This window comes from Protopterus annectens, chromosome 8.part0, assembly GCF_019279795.1.
Source record: "Protopterus annectens isolate FY-2018-M chromosome 8.part0, PAN1.0, whole genome shotgun sequence".
NCBI classification, from domain to species: Eukaryota; Metazoa; Chordata; order Ceratodontiformes; family Protopteridae; genus Protopterus; species Protopterus annectens.
Window position 1 is genome coordinate 393,236,389 of NC_056741.1, and position 24,480 is coordinate 393,260,868.

The following is a 24,480-nucleotide window of genomic DNA, read 5'->3' on the forward strand; positions in this document are numbered from 1 at the left end:
TGCCAGTTTTTATGGACTTCCTGGTTATAGTTTTTTTTTTGTAACCCTTGAAACACCAGTATAGCTGTAGACCTGGACAATGTGAGCCGGGTTAGATGCTCACTATATATAATTGTGTACAGATTAATATATATTTTCTTGCTACCCGCTGTTTAAGTCTGCAGCCTTTATGTGTTATTGTTGGAATCAAGCACATTACTCTAAGCGAGCTTCATACATTTATTCAGCTTTGTCTGCTGTACCAAGTGCTACTGTGATTAGTTGGGGTGGGAACGCTCTGCCTTTTTCAGTATTATTTTTAGAAAACATCTGAGTAAGGTCACTGCATCCGTAGTTACTGCAGGGATTTCTGGCATTGTGTGGACTGGGAAGTAAGCCAAGGTATATCACACTAGATTATATTCCTCACATTTCTTTAATCAAACATTTTCTACTTCTCCAATGTCATTGTGGTTACTGGATGTAGGATATCAGTGATTGCTTTCTTGTGTGGAAAAGCAGAAATAAATTAATATATGCAGTACTTCATGCATCTGATCAGTTAGTCAAACATGTATGTTTTCTCCATAGCAACTAATGTAACAATGGCAAGGGGAGAAAGGGGTTTGAGGACTTTGCCTATTACTGAGGAAATTAAGATAGCACCTTATCATATGCAGTGAGCGGTATGTGACCAATTATTTATTTAATAATATGATCATACTTAAATTGACTCTACACTAAAGCATTCCCACCCCATACCATTTAGCCTCAGCCATTTAGTTGCTCCCTGCAGCACTATTCTGCCAGCTGACACCCCTGCCACTTGTCAACAGACTTTGTGTGGACTGTGATAACTCCCTACATGCATCTCAAAGTTTGTTCTCCTATTACAAATGTGTTTATTGAATGAGCTACAGCATATAAGTGAGTCTGTTTGATTGTTTTAAGCCATATTTACTAGTTATGAGCCGCGGTGGTGCAGCGGCAGCATTGTTGCCTCACAGCAAGAGGTTCTCCTGTTCAATTCTCGGCTGGAGTGCCTTCTGTGTGGAGTCTACATGTCCTCCCCGCGGTCAAGTGGTGTTCAAAAGACATGCGTGAATGGACGTGCCTTCGCTGAAGGTTGGGTGTCGGGCTGGCAACTCGGCACCATAAAAAATCTACTGCCAATCATTAGCAGACTGGAGTTCCGCTGTGGCAACTCCTAACTGGGAAAAGCCGAAAAGACAAACAAAACTGATGACCTGCTATAAGATGCTGTAAAGTCCATAGTTCCTAGGATCTATTTCTTGTTTCAGACACAATACCTTTTAATATATAACCAACCAGTATTTGTTATGTAAATTTTGCACAAGTTAACAGCATTGTTTCCTGCTGAGTACATTCCATTTTACTTATGGAATTCACCCATGATGTAATTTGGTAACTGACCAGTTAATTGGTTACCTGTGGAATGAGTACATTCTCCCTTTTTTCCATTTTAAGTTGCTGTTACTAAGCTATCCTTCCGGTGCTAGTGACAAGGCAGCTAGTTGCTAAGGTACTACTGTGCAATCACTTAAACTCCAGGTCTGCCAGGAAAATACCACGACGCTGTGCTTTAATACATGTAACTGCCTTAAACAATATTTGCATGGAACTATTTTGTAACTGAAATGAATACTTAATGCCTTTCTGTCTTCCATCCTGGATAAACATCTTTCTTAAAAGCTTTACCACTTAGACCAGTCTTATCAAAATTAAAATGTCCTCATGGAATGTATTAAAGCACTGGTTCTTTCTAATTAGCATGTCAAAACACGACCTCTCTTAAGTGACCCACTAAAGATTCTGATCCTGTGAACTATGACACTGCTCTGTAAAAACAAGACAAACTGAACTCCAGAAACCTGCAGACTCCTGTGTTCTTTCCTCCTCCTACAAGTAGTGGATATAATTACAAGCCTCTTCCAACAAGGTGCAGTCATTAGGCACCTCATCAGCCGTCTAACTACAGTTTTAAAATTAATTATTCTATTTACTTTTATTCATAGAATAATTATGTCAAGGAAAGCCAGGATGTAATATAGCCGCTCCATTTAAACAAATTCACCTTTGACTTTTTTATGCAGCTGAGAAAGAAGTGAATGAGCTGAGAAATTATATAATTTGCATAATTGTATGCAGGTAGTCATGTGTATACGTCAAAATTAAGCAACATATCTTGGTGTGTGTGTATTTATGTGCATGTGTTTTTGTGTGTGTGTGTGTGTGTGTGTGTGTGTGTGTGTGTGTGTGTGTGTGTGTGTGTGTGTGTGTGTGTGTATGCTACAATGGCAAACAGTACCAACATTTTGCTAATAGGTAACCATCTCACATATCTGAAACTCTGTTTCCACACACCTCAGTGCTGGAAAGGCACGTTTTATTCAGATGCAACACAGTCCAAATCTTGACACAGAGGGGCAGGTGTAAATAATGTAATACAAATAAATGATCTAATTATTTCCCTCAAAAAGAACTCTTTCACTAAGCCATGACAGTCTGTACAGCAATGCATGCTGATGCCATTTTACTGAATACATAAGTCTTTTTCTTTTTTTTTTTTACTTTTACTTTGCCTCTGCTTAGATATGTTTGAATACAAGTTCATCAACAGCAGAATCGTCAACAGTACTTTCTTGCACAACAAGGAGGGATGTCAGCTGGATTTCACCGATGAGAACAATGCCTACATGATCTACTTTGTCAGCTTCCTGGGCACTCTTGCTGTGCTGCCTGGTAACATTGTCTCAGCCTTGCTGATGGATAAGATTGGACGTCTCCGCATGTTAGGTAAAATACACTGTAATGCATGACAGTGCTAAAGTCTTTTGCATTTCTAGTTTCCACTCTAACATTTGCATTTCATTGATTTTAGTAGTAAAAGATGTAACATCTGCATTAGGTAGTACAGTATACCTCTTCAAAATACAATTTGTCTCAAGAAAGGTTTAGGGTGATAATTGGAAGTACCTCAACAAAAACAACAAACCTGTGGTGGCTGTCAGTGAAAATGAGGCAGATGTTATCATGGTGTATGTGTAACTGAGGCACCATAACATTTGCATGGCAATGTACCATCTGCCTGTGGTTAAGATGGTTGAAATTGCAAACAGAGGAAATCATGGGAAGGGCATGACACAGGGAGGTGCAGTTCAAGGACCACATGTTAAGACATGGCTACAGCACAGAAATGGGAAGAACCTATGCATAGCAATATCTGCAGCTGATGACACATGACTATAGTGCATAGATGGTAGGGGAAGGCCTATATAACCCTAAGTACAGCTGCTAATCAGTTGAATAAAGGGGTGAAAGCCTGTAGCCATATTGCATTTATCTCAGAGAGTACAATATACACCAAATGACATATTTTTGCATGCAGATGTAGAGACCAACAAAGGGAGGTAACACCTGTCACTAGCTAAAAGAATGAAGTACTGCTATAACCCCCGACACTCATATGCACTCACAAAGCACATGCCTACTGGGCATGGGGGCCACAGACAAGCATTATTAGGAACAGATATGATAAGGGTTGGCACAGGATGTGAACCCTGTTGGTGGCCCTAATAGAGCTGTACAGCAGGTGTGATGAAGGGTTACTGATATGATAATACATTCAAAGGAGAAGGCATGGGACATTGCTACTGACAGTCTACCAAAGGTGGTGGACCACCAATAGTGAAATTGTTCACTAAGGTCAAGAAATATTTGGTGTCACTAACTGGCCAGGGGGGATGGGTCCCCCATACCCCAGCATGTCTGGGAGTTGGGCTGGCATCAACCACCTGTGTGCACATAGGGGAAGCATCAGATTACTAGTGTCTATTACAGTACGATGTAGCACACTCCACTGTGTGGTTGAAGGGAAGGACAGACCAAGACCCACCTACATATATGTCCTTCATGGCACCTCAGGTCTGCAACTGCAGCAGCCTGTATGACAAGGTATGTCTGTCAACATGTGCTATAGTTGTATCTTAATGTGTAGTGTTATGTGTGCCACAGGGGGTTATCCAGGCAAATATGTGTAGGATGACATTGGTGTTATATGTGTTCATGCTTTCACAGGTTTCATTAGTAGACAGTCCAGCACAAAAGAAAAACACAGGGCTAATTTCAGTAGAGCATCTATAGCCCAGTCTGATGACATAGTGGTATGGTGTGCAACATCACAGAAGGAAGAATCACCCATATCCATGACTACATAGGCCACTGCAGAGATACAGGTAAAGTACCCAGCCTCACCAGTCCAGGACAGGTATCTTGTACCTAATAGTAACTCATAGGGTCCACCCACACAGCATTAGAAATGCACACCACCTCTGATGTGTACATGGTAACCACAGAGGACAGACACAAGTAGTGTACAGTGCTCTTTTGACTCCATCAATGTCCCTGATAATAGCTACAAACTTGGAATTAATTAGCAGATATGCAAGTCCATGATCCATGCCCAGCTGACTGCCATCCACAACATTCTGGAAGTGTTGAGTGTACTGTATGGCTTGCAGGATAATACCCCAAATGTAATATCATATCAATAACCTTTCATCACATGTGCTGTACAGATCTTGCCAGATCTCATCCCAATAATGCTTGCCTGTAAGCACCCATGCCTAGTAGGCATGTGCTTTGTGTGTGTGGAGGGAGTGTAGCAACACTTCATTATTCTGGCTAGTGAACATTTAAAGGTGTTACTTCCCTTTGTTGGTCATGCACCAGCTGTACAGTGACATGAAGTAGAAGGATAGGGAGCACACAGAGTAGCTGAGGTCAGTGGTGGAAAATGTTGCCTCCATAGGTTCCTCCATGAAATGCAATGCAACTGCCATCCAGTGAACCTCCACAGGTCATGTAGTCTATAGTTGTTGAAGGGTCCACAGGTGAAGTAGTTTGCTACAGACTATCCCAGTTCAAACTACACAGGTTACTGTTAAAATAACATGACTGTCACTTGTGGGCACATAGCCTGCCACCCCCAGTTGTGGTTATCAGCTAGGCCATGTTCAGTTGTGCTTATTAGAATCAACAGCTGAGGTGCCTCATCATGGTTCATGTACAAAGTCTCACAGTTCTACACTTCCCTGACACTGTAGGCAATGTCCACTATTGTGAGTTGAGATTTTATGAGGTCAATCACTTTGTGGCAGCTTGACCACACCACTGTAGGAAAATATCCCTGACTACCCACAAGCTCCCAGAGCATATAGCCATCATATTTTCCTTCTGTTATCCTATCTCATATGTTGTGCTTATGTGTCACTGTGTCCCCACACTTGTGCAAGTGATGATGACTTTGGCCTGTCCACTTCCTAACCTATGTGTGTATGACGTATGATACTGAATGTGGCTACTACTTGAATTGTGCTGCATAACATGGATAATATAACACATACATCACTTTATTCTGTGTTGTCTGTGGCATGGCCTATAGGTGTGGACAGATGATGCCTTATTTCCAGCTCTGCAATGTATCATCTTGGTTACTGTAATGCTGCTGCTGCTGCTGCATGCTCCTCCCCTGACTTTTCACCCTACCCATCTGCTGCTGCAGTTGTCTGCACAATTAAATGTTGTGCAGAATGACACATAAAACAAAGACCTTCCTACATATCTCTGGACAGAATTTCCATGCCACATTCCTGAGATGTCTATAAATCAGAAGTAGATCCTCAGTAATCCAAATACATCTTCTAGTACATTTCAGGTTTCTGCATGAGCTGTATTAATAGCCATTTCCTGCATGGTCTTGGTATTTCACAGTGGGGTCATCATCTGGGGCAATAATGCATATCTGGCATCACCTGCAATACACAACATATTTTAAGTGACTTGCAACCTGTTTTGATTGTACTTGTGTGTATAAACCTGCCTATTTTGTATGTGTTTGCATCTTCCAGCATCTACCAACCAGGTGACACTTCAGGACGTCCCCTTGGAGGAATGGTTCAGACATGTACCAAATGTGTGAATTATATGCACTGTTTGGGTGGCACAGGAACACATCATAAATAATTCCCTGGGCATTAGAGACCATGTGACAGTTGAGGAAGTGGAAGCCCTTCTTGCTGTCATATTGCAGGCCCTCTGGACCATTCAGAGCCTTGTTAGCAAATGTGTGCAGTCTGTGGCTCCCAGGAACTCAAAGCAAAGGGGTGTGTGTTAAAAGGCTTGCTTGTTGTTCATTTTCTCCGCTACTGTGCTAAGGAACCAGATATATTCCTTCGCATGTTGCAGAATTATATCAAGGAACATGCTAAGGATTCATGAGGCTGATGGCTATGATATCCCTAACATGTCCCACATGAGTCGATGGAAGGTCCTTATAAGTAAGATTGTTAAAGCTGCACATACCTTTGTGTCCACAAGAACTGGCATACCACTCATCTCTCTCAAGTCTACTTGTGATTGACACATTTTGATTGTATCTCTCACAGTGTTCCAGTCCATTTAGAAAAGGCCCATCCATTTTGTCAGGTATTGTCTGTCCTTCTCTAGTTGTGCAGAGGTTTCTGACTCATAACACCATGAGCACTGGCGTTAAGGGGCTGTCTCCCAACACAGGGTGTTATGCTGCTGTTACCACTATTTGCAGAATCACCGTCACTGCACACCGTGACATTCAGAATGAGTATGTACAGTCACATACTGTGGATTTGTCCACTTTTTGGGTTTATTTGTTTTCATAATCTCTTTGGCTCATTTTTATGGAGTTTCTCATTTTAATATGATTATGCCTCATTAACGTGCTGTATGGTGCACTATTTTTGTTAGTGTACAGTCAATCTGTTTCCTTCTATGAATTATTCACACCCAAGCATGACAGCTATCTGTGCAAATTTGCATAGTGCAATGCATTAATGATACATGAATTCAAGCTAATGTTCGTAAAGCAGAATAGCAAGTACCAGTAGGAAGATAAAGTAATTAAAAAATCATCAAAAAACACAAGGATTACAGAACAGAAGCTGCAACCTGCCCAGGCACTCTGATTTTAGAAGGAAAGCTGAACTGTATTCCCTGCACTGTGAATTTGACATGTATATTAGAAATTGTAAGGCAACACTAAATTTATGCATTCATTCAAAGTAAATGCATAATATGTTTTAAAGTGTGAGTAAAACTGGGTGAAAACAGAAAAAGAACCGTGTTCTTTAGTTGGAGGAGGCATCTAAGAGCTGATTCTCAGACACAGTTATGCATAAAGATTAAGTTTTAACTTCAGTAACACAAAAAGGGACAGCCCATTGTTGTCACTGCTTGCTCAAAATCTGTGTCAAATGCAGCAAGACACAGTGTAGACATCTCAAATACAGGCATCCAGGCCCCATTAATACACTATAAGCAGTAATCCAATGTAATTAATGTATATAGATTGACTCTCCATGTATGCACAATAAAATATTATTTTAAGAAAGTGGGGAACTGTTGTTTTTCAAATAATATTGTATGATACCATGCTCATATGTAAGTAATTGACAGAAGCCAACCAATAAAATGATAAAGTTTTCCTTTAACAGGAAGCAGTATTGTATCCTTGAAAGTCTGCTCCAGTTTTTATTGTGCTTGTGTACCTTAAAAAATCATCTACGCAATCAAAACATTTACTCTTGCTCTCTCTCTCTCTCTCTCTCTGCAGCTGGCTCCAGCATTATGTCCTGTATCAGTTGCTTCTTCTTGTCATTTGGGAACAGTGAATCGGCCATGATTGCTTTGCTGTGCTTATTTGGTGGCGTCAGCATTGCATCATGGAATGCATTAGATGTGCTAACAGTGGAACTGTATCCTTCTGACAAAAGGTAAGATGTGTGGTGTGGGAGTAGGTGTGAGTTTGCACATGAATGCGTACATAAGTTTGTAAATGTCTGTGCAGGGCTAAATGTATTTGCATATAGATGCCAGTATTTCTATGTATAAATGGATATATATGTGACAACAGCTATTCTTTGCTTTTGAAACTGAGTTATTATGACATCATATATGCTTTTGAAACTGAGTTATTATGACATCATATATTTTTTAATTACCTTTATTGATATCACTTGTGACATAGGCAAATTTACATTTATACAAAAGTAATCAAACTGTATTAACAAATTAACATCAACAAACATTATACTTCACATATATTGCTATATATCATATAATCTAAGCCACATTACATAAATTATTCAATTCCTGCCCCCCTTTTTTAAAGAAACGTCTTTATTAAACCATCACTTACAACATAAGCAATCATACATGTATATAAATATAAACAAACCACACCAACACAATTGTAGTTGCAAGCATTTTACATCACAAACCATACTGACACACTGCCAGTTACAAACATTATACATCACTTATAATCTACCCAATTGTTTACAGTCAAACATTGCATAGCTCATATAAGTCCTGCCTTCTTTTAAATTTCATTCCTCCCCTGTATGTATTGTTCGCACAATTCCCATTTTTTTATTATGTGGTTTGCTCCTAGCATTTTTAAAGATCTCAATTCCAGTTATTTTATCTCTGTTACTATATTCAATACTTCTAATATAGTTAGTTTAGATTTTGATTTCCATTTTCTAGCAATTGCTTTTTTGGCAGCCACCATAATTAGACACAGCAAGGCCTTACCATGTCTAGGCAATTCTGATTCTCTATCATAGCTCAGAAAAATCATCTCTCTCGTCACATCAATCTGGCCTCCTGGCATCACCAACAGTGCACCCTGCAGGGAATCCTTAAAGTCTTCCAACCCACCACACTCCCAGAAAATATGTTCCTTAGTACCTCTTTCTTCCCCATCACACAGCCAACATTTGCTGTCTACCTGATGAAAAAGTCTCTGGAGTCTGCTTGGTGTATAAAAATATCTATGTAAACATCTCCAAGCAAAACTCCTAAATCTTCTAGATTTTGCTGCATATTTGGGAGATATCCATATATCCTCCCATTGTTTTTTTTTTTTTTTTTTTTTTTTTTTTTGTGAATTGCTTATCCAGTTTCTCTTGCTAATCTTTTCTAAACTCCTCTGATTGATTCTTATAGTTACACTCTGATATCAATTTTTGATAGGGAAGGCAATCTCTAACCTGCAGTCCAAATAAATTCTTGTCCTCTTCCCATTCTATCACATTTCCCTCTCTTGTTATTTGCTCCCATTACCTCAGTTCCTTTGCCAGCTTTCTTCAATAAATTTCAGCCCCCCTTGCCTGTTGTCTATATCCTTAATTGCAGTCAGCCCTATCGGCAGAATCTCCTTTCCCTGTTCCCTTGTTGGCTTAGTTCTTAGAATACTTTTTGCTAATTTATGGATATAGTATTCTGTATTATTATTATTGTTATTCTCCTTAAAGGCCTGCATCCAAAATCCCAGTGTCTCCTTGTTTCATGAGCCCCCCCCCCCTGCTGCCGTTTCAACATCATCCCCTTCCACCTTGAATTATATATTTTTTGCTTGTGCTATGTATAGGAGCCTGAACTGTATAGCTCTGAAATACCCCTTCACATTGGGTAACCCAAATCCGCACTGTTCTACTGGAAGAATCAGCTTATCCCAACTGACTCTTGCCATCTTCCCCTCCCAGATAAAGTCCATCAGCTCTTTATTAAGAATATTCCATATCTGGGTGAATACTATGCATGTTCTGGTGTTAATATACTTGTATCTGCCTGGCTTGGGACATGGGTATGTGCTTCTGAGTATGCATAAATTGACCTCAAATAACATGATTTTTTATGTTTTTTTGCTTCAAATAATATTCTTGCTAAGTTATTCTAAGCTCATACATCACAATTTGACACTTTATGGTTTAATTTATAAAACATTAATTTTCAATGAATAAATACGGCTGCCACTGAGATAGTTGCTGCTAAGTTTTTTGCTTCTTCTCTCACAGGTATGAATCAGCAATAGGGCTTACTTATTCTTTTCCTGAAACTGCTTCTCACTAACAGCAGATAAAGTTCAAGGTTCTTTGGGGGTTCAATTTAACGTAGCACAAGGTGGTGCAACATTGTTCAGCGAGTCGGTGTGTCGGGTAATAAAACTGCTCAGGAGAGGTGTAAAATCAAACCGTAAATAACAACAGAGCTTCTAAAAAATGTAAAGTTTATGGAAACCTAGGACAACAGAAAAATTAAAGTATTCATGGTGTACTGCAACTGCATATAGGTTCACTGGTGTATAGTAGGCTAACAAGCCTAGCCGTACATCCCAAATGTGGCCCACAAATTATATAGGGAGTGATTTACTGATTGCCTCGGTCCATCAAAGACATAGGTAGCAGCCCAGAGGGGAATTTCTGATTACCCATCCATTGGTCCAAGTTGCACTTAAATAGGGACAGGGAGGAACTCTGCTTCACATGGATGGGGACCCTGTTACAGAGAACGGGAATTCTCTGAGAAACATATCTGTCTTTCCAACAAGTCCTATTTATGTCACAAGCAAAATGTAGGTATTTTAATCTAGTAGTTCTGATGCTGTTTGTTTTATGGATGTGCAGAAGGTTCATCAAAACAGGGTCAAGGGATACCATGTATACCAAACAAAGATCACCTCTCATAAGTTTGTATGATACTGAATAAAGAGACAGGGCTTTGAGGTGATCAGCATAGGAGATTGTGTTTAATCCCTGTATTTATTTTGTAAGGAACCTTTGTGGATGTTCCAGTTGCTGCATGTGTCTGGTCAGGTACATACTTAATGGGGCATTATACTCTGTGATGAGTCTGAAGAGGGTTGAGCACAATGTTATGATGACATCTCTGGACCTAGATGCTATGTCCTTGCTTATACTTCGAGCAACATGGAAGGATTTTCTTACCACCTTGGATATATGCTGGTTGAAGACTAGAATACTATCTACATGAGTTCCCAGATCCCTGATTAGTGAATCAACTTTTAGGGGTGTTTAATGATGACATAGTTACCTGGGGTGACAGACTTCCCAAAAGGTAGTATAATGCATTTATTTGTATTGAGTTTTAAGCAATAGCTTTGGTACCAAGTATTTATATTAGGCCTTAATGACAGATGTTCTCATCTTGGGAGGATTCAGTGACTGCTCCCAGTATGCAAACATCTGCAAACATTATTAGCCAGAGGCCTTTGACATCCAAGACGTAGATGCCAACAAGGAGTGGGCCTAACGCAGAGCCCTGGGGGGATTCCACTGGTGTCCAACCTCTTTGTAGAGATGGCCTCACTGATTCTAATCTCCTGGGCCCTATCAGTGAGCCAGCTGGCTATCCAGGATGGTTTAAAGGCATTTATACCTAGTTTTATAAGTTTGTTGACAAATGCCTGAGTGGGGTGTTATATCAAAGCTTTAGCCAGATCTAATTAGGCAGTGTACACCACTTTCCCCTCAACCATTGCCTTAATGACCTTTTCAAAGAAATCCACAGGATACAGTAAGCATGACCCTCCTTTGACAAAGCCAAACTGGGATGGAAGAGTGTCTGGAAGTCTATTTCCTTGTTGAAAATTTCCATGATAATTCTTTCCATGGCTTTGCAAATAAGACTAATGGGTATGTAGTTTCCAGGATCTGTTGAAGGTCCTCCCTTATGAAGGGGGATGATTGTCACAGTCCTCCTTTCACATGGCACAAAGCCTATTTTAGCACTATATTAAATAATGACTCCAGGACTCCTGATGACCCATACTTTAGACTGTTCAAGAGGCATTCTGGGATGTTATCAGGGCCCAATGGGGCTGTGTTTTTGGCTTTAGTGAGTGCTGTCAGTACCTGCACCCTAGTTATAGTGGAGGGTTTACTTCTGTGGGTATTTTTGGGTAGACGGTTGGGATGAGGGGTGGGTAAAGTTGAAACTGAATTTGTCCACTAATAGGTTTGTTATATTGCCACAGTGAATGTGGCACCATTATAACCACCAGTTCAGCAAATTGCTGTGTGTTGCCTTGAGGTTTCTGACAGAGCTGGAGAAGACCTTATGATTATCTTTCACCTGGGAGGCTATCTAAACCTCAAAGTTGGCTTTGCTTGACCTAATTATCCCTCTTAGTTATCTATTTAGTTTGATAAGAGAGATGTTATCTTTATGGAAACTACCCTTCCTGATTTTTGCCATATTTTCCCCCTTTGTTGTATATCCTGTATAATCTGGGATACCATCAGGGCAGTTTGCTTCTGGGGCTAGTCCTGGGCTTATTTCTGGTAGTTACAGCAGTCTCTATGCAGCCATTGACATGGTTGTACAGAGTTTCTAAGAGCAATTCAGCATAGGCTGCTGTGTTCTCAGTGTTTAGAGGGGCATTGAATTTTAACAAACCCATAACTTAATAAAATGTAACTTGCCTTAAAATAGTTTCTAACTCTTACTTGTTTTAATGGGATACAAATTTGATTTTATTTCAAAGGAAACATCTTTATGGTCATACCTCACCATGGAGGACGAGACATTGGGTGATGCAGCATTCTCCCATATATGTGAACATGGAGGTTCAGTATGTTGGAGCCTGTAATGGGCATATTCACTATTTGGTCAATGGCGTTTGTATTTATGAAGTCCAGGAATCTCTGTGACTATAGATTTGATGCCTTGTAAGATTCCCAGTCTATAGAGGTGTAAATAAAGTCTCCCATGAGTAGGGTGTTATGTTTGATGGCAATTGTCTCCAGTAGGTCCAAGTATGCATTGTGTTTTTTAAACACACCTTTATTGAATTATCATTTGTGACACAGGCAATTTTACATTTATACAAAAGTAGTCAAACTGTATTAACAAATTCACATTTAACAAACATTATGCTTCACATATATTGCTATATATCATGTAACCTAAGCAATATTAAATAAATTATTCAATTCCTGCCCCTTTTTTTAAACAAGAAACGTCTTTATTAAACTATCACTTACCGCATAAGCAATCATACATTTATATAATTGAAAACAAACCACACAGACACAATCCTAGCTACAAGCATTTTACATCACAAACCATACTGACACACTCCCAGATGCAAACATTACACATCACTTATAATCTACTCAATCATTTTCAGTCAGACATTACATAGCTCATTTTAGTTCTGCCTTCTCTTAAACCTCATTCTTCCCCTGTATGTATTTTTCTCACAATTCCCATTTTTTCCTATGCAGTTTGCTCCTACCCTTTTCTAAAGATCTCAGTTCCAGTTGTTTTATTTATTAATTTATTTAACATTTGTTGACTGGGAAAGTCCAATTAGGACAGAGAGAGAGGAGGCCTTGGAAGAAAAGCTCCAGACATGTCTTTGGAATGTGTGAGGAAACCAGAGTACCCAGAGGAAACCCATGCAAATGCAGGGAGGACATGTAGACTCTACACAGAAGGTACCCCAGCCGAGAATTGAACCAGACAGCCTCTTGCCATAAGGTGACAATGCTAACCTCTGCACCACTGTGCCACCCTCTGTTATTATATTCACTACTTCTAATATAGTTGGTTTAGACTTTGATTTCCATTTTCTAGTAATTGCTGTTTTTGGCAGCCACCATAATTAGACACAGCAAGGCCTTACCATGTCTAGACAATTCTGATTCTCTATCATAGCTCAGAAAAATCATCTCTCTCGTCACACCAATCTGCCCTCCCAGCATCACCAACACTGCACCCTGCAGGGAATCCTTAAAGTCTGCCAACCCACCACACTCCCAGAAAATATGTTCCCTAGTACCTCTTTCTTCCCCATCACACATCCAACATTTGCTGTCTACCTGATGAAAAAGTCTCTGGAGTCTGCTTGGTGTATAAAAATATCTATGTAAACATCTCCAAGCAAAACTCCTAAATCTTCTAGATTTTGTTGCATATTTGGGAGACATACATATATCCTTCTATTGTTTCTTTGTGAATGGCTTATCCAGTCTCTATTCCCAATCCTTTCTAACCTCATCTGATTGATTCTTACAGTTATCATGCAATATTTTGTATGCACTACTAATTATTCCTTTTTTAATGGCAGCTTCTGTTCTAGATTCTACCAAAAACTCTACCAGTGCTGGTCTTTTGTTTAGAACCCCCCTATTTCTTTCTGTTTGCCTATCCTCTGATATATATCCGTGATAGGGAAGGCAATCTCCAACCTGCAGTCCTAATAAATTCTTGCCGTCTTCCCATTCTATTACCTTTCCCTCTCTAGTTATTTGCTCCCAATACTTTGGCTCCTTTGCCAGTTTTCTCCAATAAATTCCAGCCCTGTCTTGCCTATTGTCTATATGCCTAATTGCAGTCCTCCCTATCAGCAGAATCTCCTTTCTCCATTCCCATGTTGGCTTAGTTCTTAGAATACTTTCTGCTGCCTTATGGATATAATATCTTGTATGATTATTGTTATACTCCTTAGAGGCCTGCATCCCAAATTCCAGTCTCTCCTTTTTTCTTGAGCTTCCCCTCTTTTTCAACATCATCCCTTTCCTCTTTGAATAATAGTTTTCTGCTTGTGCTGTGTATAGGAGCCTTAACTGTGCAGCTCTGAAATGCCCCTTCAAATTGGGTAATCCCAATTTGCCCTTTTCTACTGGAAGAATCAGCTTATCCCACTTGACTTTTGTTGTCTTCCCTTCCCAGATAAAGTCCTTCAGCTCGTTATTAATTGCACAACTTCTCCTTTGGTTGATAAAAATATTCCTGACCTATGTATAAGACTAAAGGGACTAAAAACATTTTAACTGCTTAGATCTTACTATCCATATCAATATAACAAAGCTTCCATTTTCTCAGTTTTTGTATTATCTTTTGTTTAGTCGATTCCCACATATCCTTAGCTGCCACACCAGAATCATTTTTAATCCATACTCCTAAATATTTCATTTTATCATGTCTCCATAAATATGGGTATTCCTGAACCAGTTCACGTGTGAGTAGATAATTTACTGCTATTGCCTTTGTTTTAGCTTCATTAATTTTGTATCCCAAAAGGATCTGAAACTGTCTCAAAATGTTCCACAACACTGTAATGTCTATTTCTGGTTTTGTCAGGTATAAAATAATATCATCTGCAAATAGAGCCAGCTTTTCTTGACTGCCATACCATTTATATCCTTGAATTTCAAGGCCCTTATTTTCTTTGCCAGTGGTTCTAAATATAATGCAAATAACAAAGGGGAAAGAGGACACCCCTGCCTGGTTCCTCTGCTCAAGAAGAAATTATCAGAGAGGACCCTACCTACTTTAATTTTCACCTCCGATCCCTCATATATCCTCCTAATCAACCTTATACTTTTTTCAGAAAATGCAAATGCTTCCATTGTCCTGCTCATAAAGTCCCAGCTTACTCTGCCAAATGCTTTCTCTGCATCAAGACCCACCAACAACAATGGTATCTTCTTATATTCTGCTTCCTTCTGGATCATCAGTGTTCTGTTAATGTTGTCAAAGGTTTGCCTCCTCTCCACAAAACCACATTGATCCATATCCATCAGTTTTGGCATTACTTTTGTCATTTTTAGCCATTATACACATGAACACTTTATAATCATGGTTTAGTATTGAAATGGGCCTGTATGAAGCTGGCTCTGATAGATCTTTACCCTCCTTAGGTATTATAGCTACCATTGCTTTCTTCCACTTACTAGCCAGTTACTGACATTTACCCATAAACAGAAGTGTACTGGCCTTCTCTACTGAGTTTGTTTTCACACTGGGAGAGATAGAATTAAGGTTACTCAGTGTATAGCCATCTTGGAAGTCACTTCCAAGTATACATTGGGAGCTTCTTGAGACAAAGGGTGACCTACAGCTGGCTAGGATATTGTACTGAATTTTGTCCATGGTGATGTGCACTTGGAGGGACTCCAGCATGTCATTGTGTTAGACCACCCTAGAGGTGTGCATGAGATTGATGTATATTGAGACATCTCCATCTTTAGCCCTTGTCTGTGCAGCTACTGGTCTAAAAGTGTGGAAGGCACTGAAACCTTGCACTGTCAGGGTACTCTCTGCTGCTTTAAACCATGTCTGAGAACTGCACAGATGTCTGTATTCTTGTGTGTGAGGAGGGCTTGGAGGGAGTGTAGTTTTTTTTTTTTAATATTTAGGCTCCTGGCATTGAGCAGTAACACCCTGAGGTTCAGTTGAGTTGATTTTGCAATGTTGGTAGCTTTGTCAATTTGGCAATTTCTAAAAACGGGACTATGGGAATGGATAAAGTTTTAGCCAGTATTCAAAAGCCTAGAGGGGAAAGGTGTGGACCACCTTTGCCAAAGCAACAAGGTCTGTTAACCATGTTCTCCCAAGCTGACAAAGATTGGCTCCCCCTTAGAATTACATCAGAATGACAGCCAGTTACTGAAATCAATCATTTTTTGCCCATATCTTGGCATTATCCTCTGTAATGGCAACATGCTGATCAATGCTAACCTCATAGTAGCCTGAAACAGTTAGTCCAAAAGCTCCAAAATGTCTTTCTTTGTATAGTCCAGGGAGGTACATCCCTGGTTATAGGAGCATCAGTATATCTTACAATGGAGTTCACTATGACGAGAGCCTTGGAAAGTGTGTTTGCTTCCTTTAGGGGTTTAGTTTTGAGGCTCACTGAGAATGACAGTATGTGTGGTGTTAGGTGCTGTTTTTTTTCTGAGTGCCTTTGGGCTTGCTGAGGCATAGCTTTGCCAATGGGCAGTCTAGGCGATCTTTGTTGTTTAGGAAAATTGTTTTTAAATGCCTCACCATACGTTAGTCTGTGTGTGTTGTGTGCTAAGTGTAGTGGGTGTTGTGTGTGTGGTTTTGGCAACATGATGTGCTCTTGTATCCGACAGTTTAACCTTCCGTGTCATTGTGTAAGTACACCTTTCACATACTGTGTCTGTAAACATACAATTGCTACATTGTCTGATGATGCCCATATCCACCAAGTGTGCTGCAGAGGACTTATGAAATTGCATATCCATGCTGTTCAGTCTTTTGATTGGTGATCTACAAAAAGGTGGTGTATGAGGGTTAGAAGGCTATTAAGTGTGCTTTGTTGGTGCAGACCAGTAAGGGTGCTTTATTGGGGCAGATTATGGAAATCTACTAACTTTAATGTTTAATCATTACTGAATTCTACTAAATCTATAAGTATTGCCACTTGATCCTCAACTAACTGCCCTAAGCTTGTCAGCACTCAAGGTATATGCTCAGTATTTACTGCTTTACCGGGTTCAGTTTTATGGACCATTCTATAGAAAACTTTGCTTTCTAGGTGTTTGCTACTGCACAGGGCACTCACTGCTTATTGCCAAAGTGTAAAAACAGAAAACTAAATAAATGAGCCATCTTGTCAATTAAATGACAACACAATGATCTCTTTTCTGTATTTCCTAACTCAGACAAACCAGGCAAACACACCTCCTGCCACAAGATGAATAAACCCAGTGCTGTTAATGTGAAACTCAGTAGAACAAACCCACAATTGCAATGCTGCCACAAACCAATTAAACAACTAGCTGGAAATGACTTGCTGAACAATATTTCAAGGCAGTCTTACAGCAGTAACATTGAGAAGAACAGCAATTTTTTTACTAAAATACAGTGAAATGCACAAATCAAAGCAGGAAAGAGTAGAGAGCACTCAAAATGACTTAAGCAAATGCAGTTTAGCAATCAAAAGTACTTAGCACAGAAGAGACAGCCAGCACCATGAAGGCTTTTTATGACATAGCTAATTTCCCTGATATACTGGAGGCCATAAATTGCACCAGTATTGCATTACTGGCTCCACCTGGTGAACAGGTAAAAATATATATTAACTGCTAGGTTTCCACTCTATCAACTCTCAAGTGGTCAGTAATGCACAGAGTATAATATACATTGTGTTTGCAGGTCACCCAGGCGGTATCCACAATTCCTACATATGGTACACGTGTGGCATATCAGTGGTTTGTGCAGGGTGATTTCAGCTATGGACATCTTACTGGCAATGATGAAAATGCCCTGGAGCCATGGCTAATGACACTTATCAGAAATCCCCAGACCATGACACAAACTGGCTACATCTATGCCCTGCCACAGACCAGGTCATCACTGAATATGTGTTTGGCCTGCTGAAGACCTGGTTCTGCCTGATGTATCTGGGGTTGCCCTGCAGTATGACTCTGGAACATAAAGTACACTATATTCAGTCTGTGCTATGTTATATAACATCATCGTTTGCAGACAGTTACTACAGGGCAGACACATTCAGGATGAAGTTGTTTCACCTGGGCAGTAGAGCAGGATCCTGATGAGCCTGTGGAGGAGCCGCACCAAAGGAAGACTGTGCCAGAAGAAGGTGGATGCAGTATGCCATGGCACTAAGAAGTAGCAGCTGGTTTATAGCCATGGACCAGACTAAAGCAGTATACAGAAAAGAAAACTGGTACATGCAAATTTTTACCCAGGCTGTGGTGTTCAATTCACAGACTGGCCACACTGTGCAAAAGACATAGGCTACCATGGTAACAGAGTACAGAGGGCAGGATGCAGTTATCATGATTTTCACAAGTGGGTAGGGCCATACATGTGCCAGTATGGTTGAATGTAACTTGGTGCTATGGGTGTCAGATATAGAGGGGTGGACTGTGGTGCAGTGGACAGGGGGAGTGTGCCACTGCCAGTGTTGTGCATGCATGTTTGGAGCTGAGCCATGTGGATGTGTAAGAGTTTGTGTGTATGTGTGTGCGCACATACGTGTGTTTGTGAGTGTATGTGCTGAGACAACAACCTTATCAGGTGTTGCTGCACTTTGAAAGGAGAACTTAAAAACATGTCCAGGGCATCCACAAGAGATGTATGTGTCCAAACCATGCCTTCCCTCCCAGCCCTCATAAGTGCCCTCTCATTTGAGAGTCACACACACTATCCAGAAAATCTCAGGTACTCTCTATACCAGACCTGGGCATTATATGGCCTATGGGTCACATCTGAACCTTTGGCTGTCCCTGACTGGCCCACATGAGAAGTCAAACAAAATACTTGCTAATTGATGTGATTGATCGGAGAGAGAGAGAGAGAGTGAATGCATGTATGAAAGCCGATGAGACTGTGTGTGTGATTGATTGGAAGGAGAGAGAGAGTGAATGCATGTATGAAAGTTGAAGAGACTGTGTGTGTGATTGAAGAAAGAGAGAGTGAATGCATGTATGAAAGCTGAAGAGACTGAGTGTGTGAGAGATCGGTGAGAGAGAGAGTGAATGCATGTATGAAAGCTGAAGAGACTGTGTGTGTGTGATTGATCGGAGAGAGAGTGAATGCATGTAGGAAAGCTGAGTGTGTGTGATTGATAGGAGAGAGAGAGAGAGTGAATGCATGTTTGAAAGCTGAAGAGACTGTGTGTGTGAGAGACTGAGAGAAAGTAAGAGCGTTCGAGCAAGACTGTGTGTTTGAGAGAGATTGAAGAGTAAGAGTGAGTGAGCAATCCCCTGGCAGCAGTCAAGTGGCAGAACCTATGAAGCCATTTGCTGAAAAGAAAGGCTTTAGACTGGGAGAGGGTAAAATATCACTGAAAAAAATTCTTTACTTTATTCTTCATACACTGACAGATAACTTTCTTTATCTTGACCTACTGTTTCTTCTGCAGGTTCAAAAAAAACAGAACCACTTGCCGTATTTGTGGACAGAAAACTGAAGTCTTTTTTTTTTTTAATAACAAACAGCATGTTTTTAAAAACTCATGGCATTCCTAAGGAGCATTTCAGACTTGGAATTTGTCAAAAATTCTCCGTTCACTACTGTTGATGTTAGAGATTTATTCTCTATCATTCAACACTCAACAAGTCTAGTCTGGTTCTATGAAGCCTTGCTCTCTATGGAGACTTTATTACATGGTGACATTCTGCTTGTATGTGCTTTATGGAAACTGGGGATTTTTTTATGGAGGTCAAGGGAGTAGCTATGGATGGAGATATTTCTGCCAAGTTGTTTGCAAATTTATTTTGTAGTTTTGGGAAACAAGTTTTGTTTTCACAAGTGAATTTTGGCCCAATATAAGACCTTTTTACAGGGATAGTACTGAATACTTGGACATTACACTATCCAAAGCTTATGCGAACAATCAGTACTAGTCCAACATTTTTAGGAAGTTCATCTTTTCAAACAATTGTTTACACTGTTTGAGTTGCCACCCTCACAGGCAAAAGAAAAACCTACTTATTATTATCCAGGCTTGTGTCTGATGGTCATATTTTTTGAAAGTAGATTACTTCAAGTCCATGTTTTAGTCTATAACTTTGCACACAATTCTTAGTGAGGTAAAGTTAAGGTTGTTAACTCAGACATGGACTATAACTGCCTCAAATGACCAAGGCCCAACAAATAATTTTTGCTATAAATCGGGTACATCCCTTAATTTCAGACCTCAAAGCCATGACAAAGTGACTCTCTCACATTTTCATAGCCTAATTGTAATATTTACTATTAGCAGCTAATCCAAACCACACAATTTACTGCTTTTTATAAAGAGATAAAATGAATGTGGAGCAGAACTGAGTTCAGCCTATTGGTCCAGCCCTCCAAAACAGTCCCAGTTTCTCATGTGGCCCCTTGGGAAAATGAATTGCCTGCCCTTGTCTATACCTTGCCTAGAAGAAGGAGTGCTTCATGAATGTGAACACTGGCCTATACTGTGCATCAGTGCAGCACATATGCACCTCACCTTTGTAGATGTCTATGTTGTACACTACTTCCCTCCACACTGCATGGTGAAGAAATGCCCTCAAACATAACCCCTCCAGCTATAACTAGGGAGCATGTACTGGTTGCACTCACTAAAGGCAAGAACACAAACTCAATGGGCCCTGAGAACATTTCAGGATGCATCCTGAGTAGTCTAAAATCTGACTTATCAGGACCTTTGGAGTCATTATTTAACTGCAGTCTTAAAACAGGCCATGAGAATGGAGGACTGACATATCCTGGAAACTACAGACCCATTAATCTAACTAGTCTTATTTACAAAGCCATTTAAAGAATTATCATGGAAATTATCAACAAGTACACAGGAGACCTCCAGACAAAGGATCCATCCCAATTTGGCTTTGTCACAGGAAGGAGATGATTATGAACCTGGTTGACTTCTTTGAACATGTCACTAAGGCAATGAATGAGGAGAAAGCAGTGGATTTGGTTAAAGCATTTGATACAATGCCCCACTCGGGCATTGTCAACAAACTTACAAAACTAGGCCTAAACCCTTTACAATACTCTGGGTAGCTAGCTGGCCCAAGGATAGGACCCAAGAGGTTAGGAATGGTGAGGCCACCTCCACAAAGAGTCCCTGAGGGCTCTGTGCTTGATCCTCTCCTGTTTGACATCTACTTATTGGAACCCAAAGCCAATGTCAAAGGCCTCTAGATGACAAAGTTGGCAGATGATTACAAACTGGGAACAGTCATTGAATCCCTGCAAGATATGAACACCCCTCAGGAATGTCTAACACAGACAAAAGCTTGGTGTCAAAGCCAAAGTTTAAAGCTGTATACTATGAAATGCATTATAGTACCTTTTGGGAAGTCGGCCACCCTGGGTAGCTTTGTCATCAATAAAATGCCCCTAAACCTTTTTAACCAAACCTGTTTAACCTTTTGCTATTATTCTGCCTGTATTTTATATTGCCTGCCTTTTACTGCCAACTTGTTTAAATTATCACTCTATCTTCTTTCTCCCTTGCTCTATCTAGCCTGCCAGTTGCCTGTCCTCCAGTAGGGTCGGAACCTGTACTACCTGATGACCAGGATTCCGTCCAGTCACTTATACCCACTGTCCTTCCTGTATTAAGGAATAAAGGCATCCCCTCAAGAATACTAGAAAGTATGTCCGCTGACTAGTAACCATTTTTATTTATCGAAACTGTTGCCATACTTAAACTCCCTACCACTCCAGGATAGCCAGCAGCCATAGCTCTTGTCTATCTCTATCTCCCCAGCCCCTCTAGTGGTCTTTACTTTGCTCCACACTTGACTCACCCACCTGCATACTATTCCTTTCCCTCCTAGGTTGTCTGTGTAATTTTACCTTTGCCCACTAGATGGCACTCTCTCACCATTAATTCTATCCCATTCCCTCTAACCTCACTTACCAAGTTAGCTTGTCCTTTTCTTTACCTACTTCTCCTAGTATCTTTCTTATCTCTTTTTAGCTACTAATACTTACTTCAATTCTGCCTCGCCTCCATTTATCTTCCACTTCTCCCTGTTCTCTTTCTACTCTCCCAACCCTACTCTAACTCTCTACTATCACCTCTTTCCACCTACCTGACCTTACCTGCTAATAGCAATCAGCATCTCACTGATTGCCTGCTTGGCTCTTCCCGCTCCGTTCACCCTCCGGGCTCACTCCGCTCCCCTACCCTACCCCCTATTCCCACCCACCCCCAGTACATCCAGCCTTATACCTCTCTAGCCACTCCTCCTCCCATATCAACCAATCACATTCATTTCCTTCTCAAACACTCCCTACCTCCTCTCCTATCTTATTAATTTCCCCTCCCATCTAATCTCTTACCACCCAAACTCCTCCTCCATACCACAATGCCTTTGCCATTCTTTTATCCTTACCTCACATCCCTCCTCCTACTCTCAATACTCCCATCTCTTTTCCTTATCTACATCTCCACTTCCTACGAATACTTCAACTGCTCTAACCTCCACCACTCCTCAAAACAAGCATCCTTTACTGCATCATCACTTCCCCCAAAACACATCAACATAACATATACTTCCAATTACTTCTTCCCAAAATATCACAGAGTTAGCCATATTTACTACAAACACCTATATAGGAAAAAACAACAAATCGCTTCATATCTTGTACCAATTCACATTCACAGATCTCACAGTCACCTCCTTTTAGATGGTGACATTCATCCCAACCCAGGCCCCACCACTACCTCTCCTATCTTCACACCTATGTCTTATTCCTCATCCCAATACAACCCTAGCCTCTCCTCTAACTCCCTTTTACTAGCTCACTTAAATATACGAAGTATTAACAATAAAATAACACAGTTTCATGCCCTACTGCAATTTCACAACTTTGATCTATTATGTCTCACAGAGACTTGGTTAAAACCCCATGTCCAGGACTGCGATATCACCCCTCCTGGGTATAATATTCTAAGAGTAGATCGCCCTAGCAAGAAAGGAGGGAGTATAGCCTTACTGTATAAAACAGGTCTCCAACTCACTCCATTAAATTCTTGTCTCCCATCTGACACTAACTCTGAAATTCTCTTTACTAAGCTCCAATTAAATACTAGCAAGGCTATTTATATTCTGTGCTCTTACATTCCACCTGGCAACAACATCAACCTCCTTGAAAATATCCTTAGCTGGCTATCCACGTCATATCCACAAGAAACCATAGTACTTGGCGACTTTAACATTGACTGGAATATTTGTAATGCCAATACCCCTTCTAACCACATTAACCTGCATGGCTTTACTCAAACTGTCTCCTCACCCACTCGCATCCACAAACCCACCAAAAAAGAATCCATCCTTGACTGGATTCTAATAAATACCTCCCCCACATTCTACTCAGTAGGCACCCTCCCAGAAGATATGAGTGATCACTTTCTAACTTACTTACTTCGACATAAGTCCAATATAGTTAGACCTACAAGTCTCAAAACCATACGCTCCAACAAAAACTTTAACCCTGAATGCTTCCAAAATGAACTTAGACTCTGTAACTGGTCACCCCTAAAATACCTACAACTTGATGAAGCAGTAGCCTACTTTAATTCAAAATTCCTTGAAATTCTTAACCTCCATGCTGTTATCCGTACCCTTAAAAATAGAGCAAAAATTGCACCCTGGCTTACAAAAGAAACTAAGCACAAAATGTTGCTAAGAAACAAACTCTGGTCAAAATGGCGTGCTTCTAAAGACCCTTCTGATCACACTAAATTTAAACAGCTTAGAAACTCCACTAAATCATCTGTACAACTTGACAAAAAAAACTTTTTCCTTTACCTCCAACAAAATAACCACCAAAACCCTAAGAAATTCTGGACAGGTATCAATACTTTACTTCACCCTGGCACAACTAAGACACCCACCCCTGCCACTACTACTGAAAACACTCCTAAACAGATAGCTGACTCCTTTAACAACTTCTTTACTGGAGCTATCCAGTCACTTGCTAACTCCCTTCCTCCCGTGGCTTCTCTTTCACCACTCTCCTCCTTTCCAACTCCTCCCACTTTCCATCTACAACTTGTCTCTACATCCCTCATCTGTACCCTCCTTCTAAAACTCAAACCCTCAACCCCCTCTGCTGACTTATTACCTGCTCAATATCTACAAACTGCAGCCAAAGCAATCGCCTACCCTGTCTCTATTCTTATAAACAGAACCATCAAAGAAGGCACTATCCCTTCCATCTGGAAGATCTCCCATATTATTCCCCTTCATAAGGGTGGAACCTCGTCAGAACTTTCAAACTTCCATCCAATTGCCCTACTTTCTCCCTTAGCTAAAATCATGGAAAAATGCATTCACCAACAACTGCTTG

The 24,480-nt window shown here is 40.4% G+C and overlaps 1 protein-coding gene across 1 annotated transcript in view; it reads left to right on the forward strand.

The window, feature by feature from the left end:
• Window positions 1-24,480, forward strand: part of SV2A (synaptic vesicle glycoprotein 2A) — a 1,331,300-nt gene that overhangs the window by 1,278,711 nt on the left and 28,109 nt on the right. The window contains exons 12-13 of the mRNA XM_044079906.1: window positions 2,593-2,796; window positions 7,649-7,808. Of these exons, the coding sequence (XP_043935841.1) occupies window positions 2,593-2,796; window positions 7,649-7,808 (364 nt within the window). The remainder of the gene's footprint in view (window positions 1-2,592; window positions 2,797-7,648; window positions 7,809-24,480) is intronic.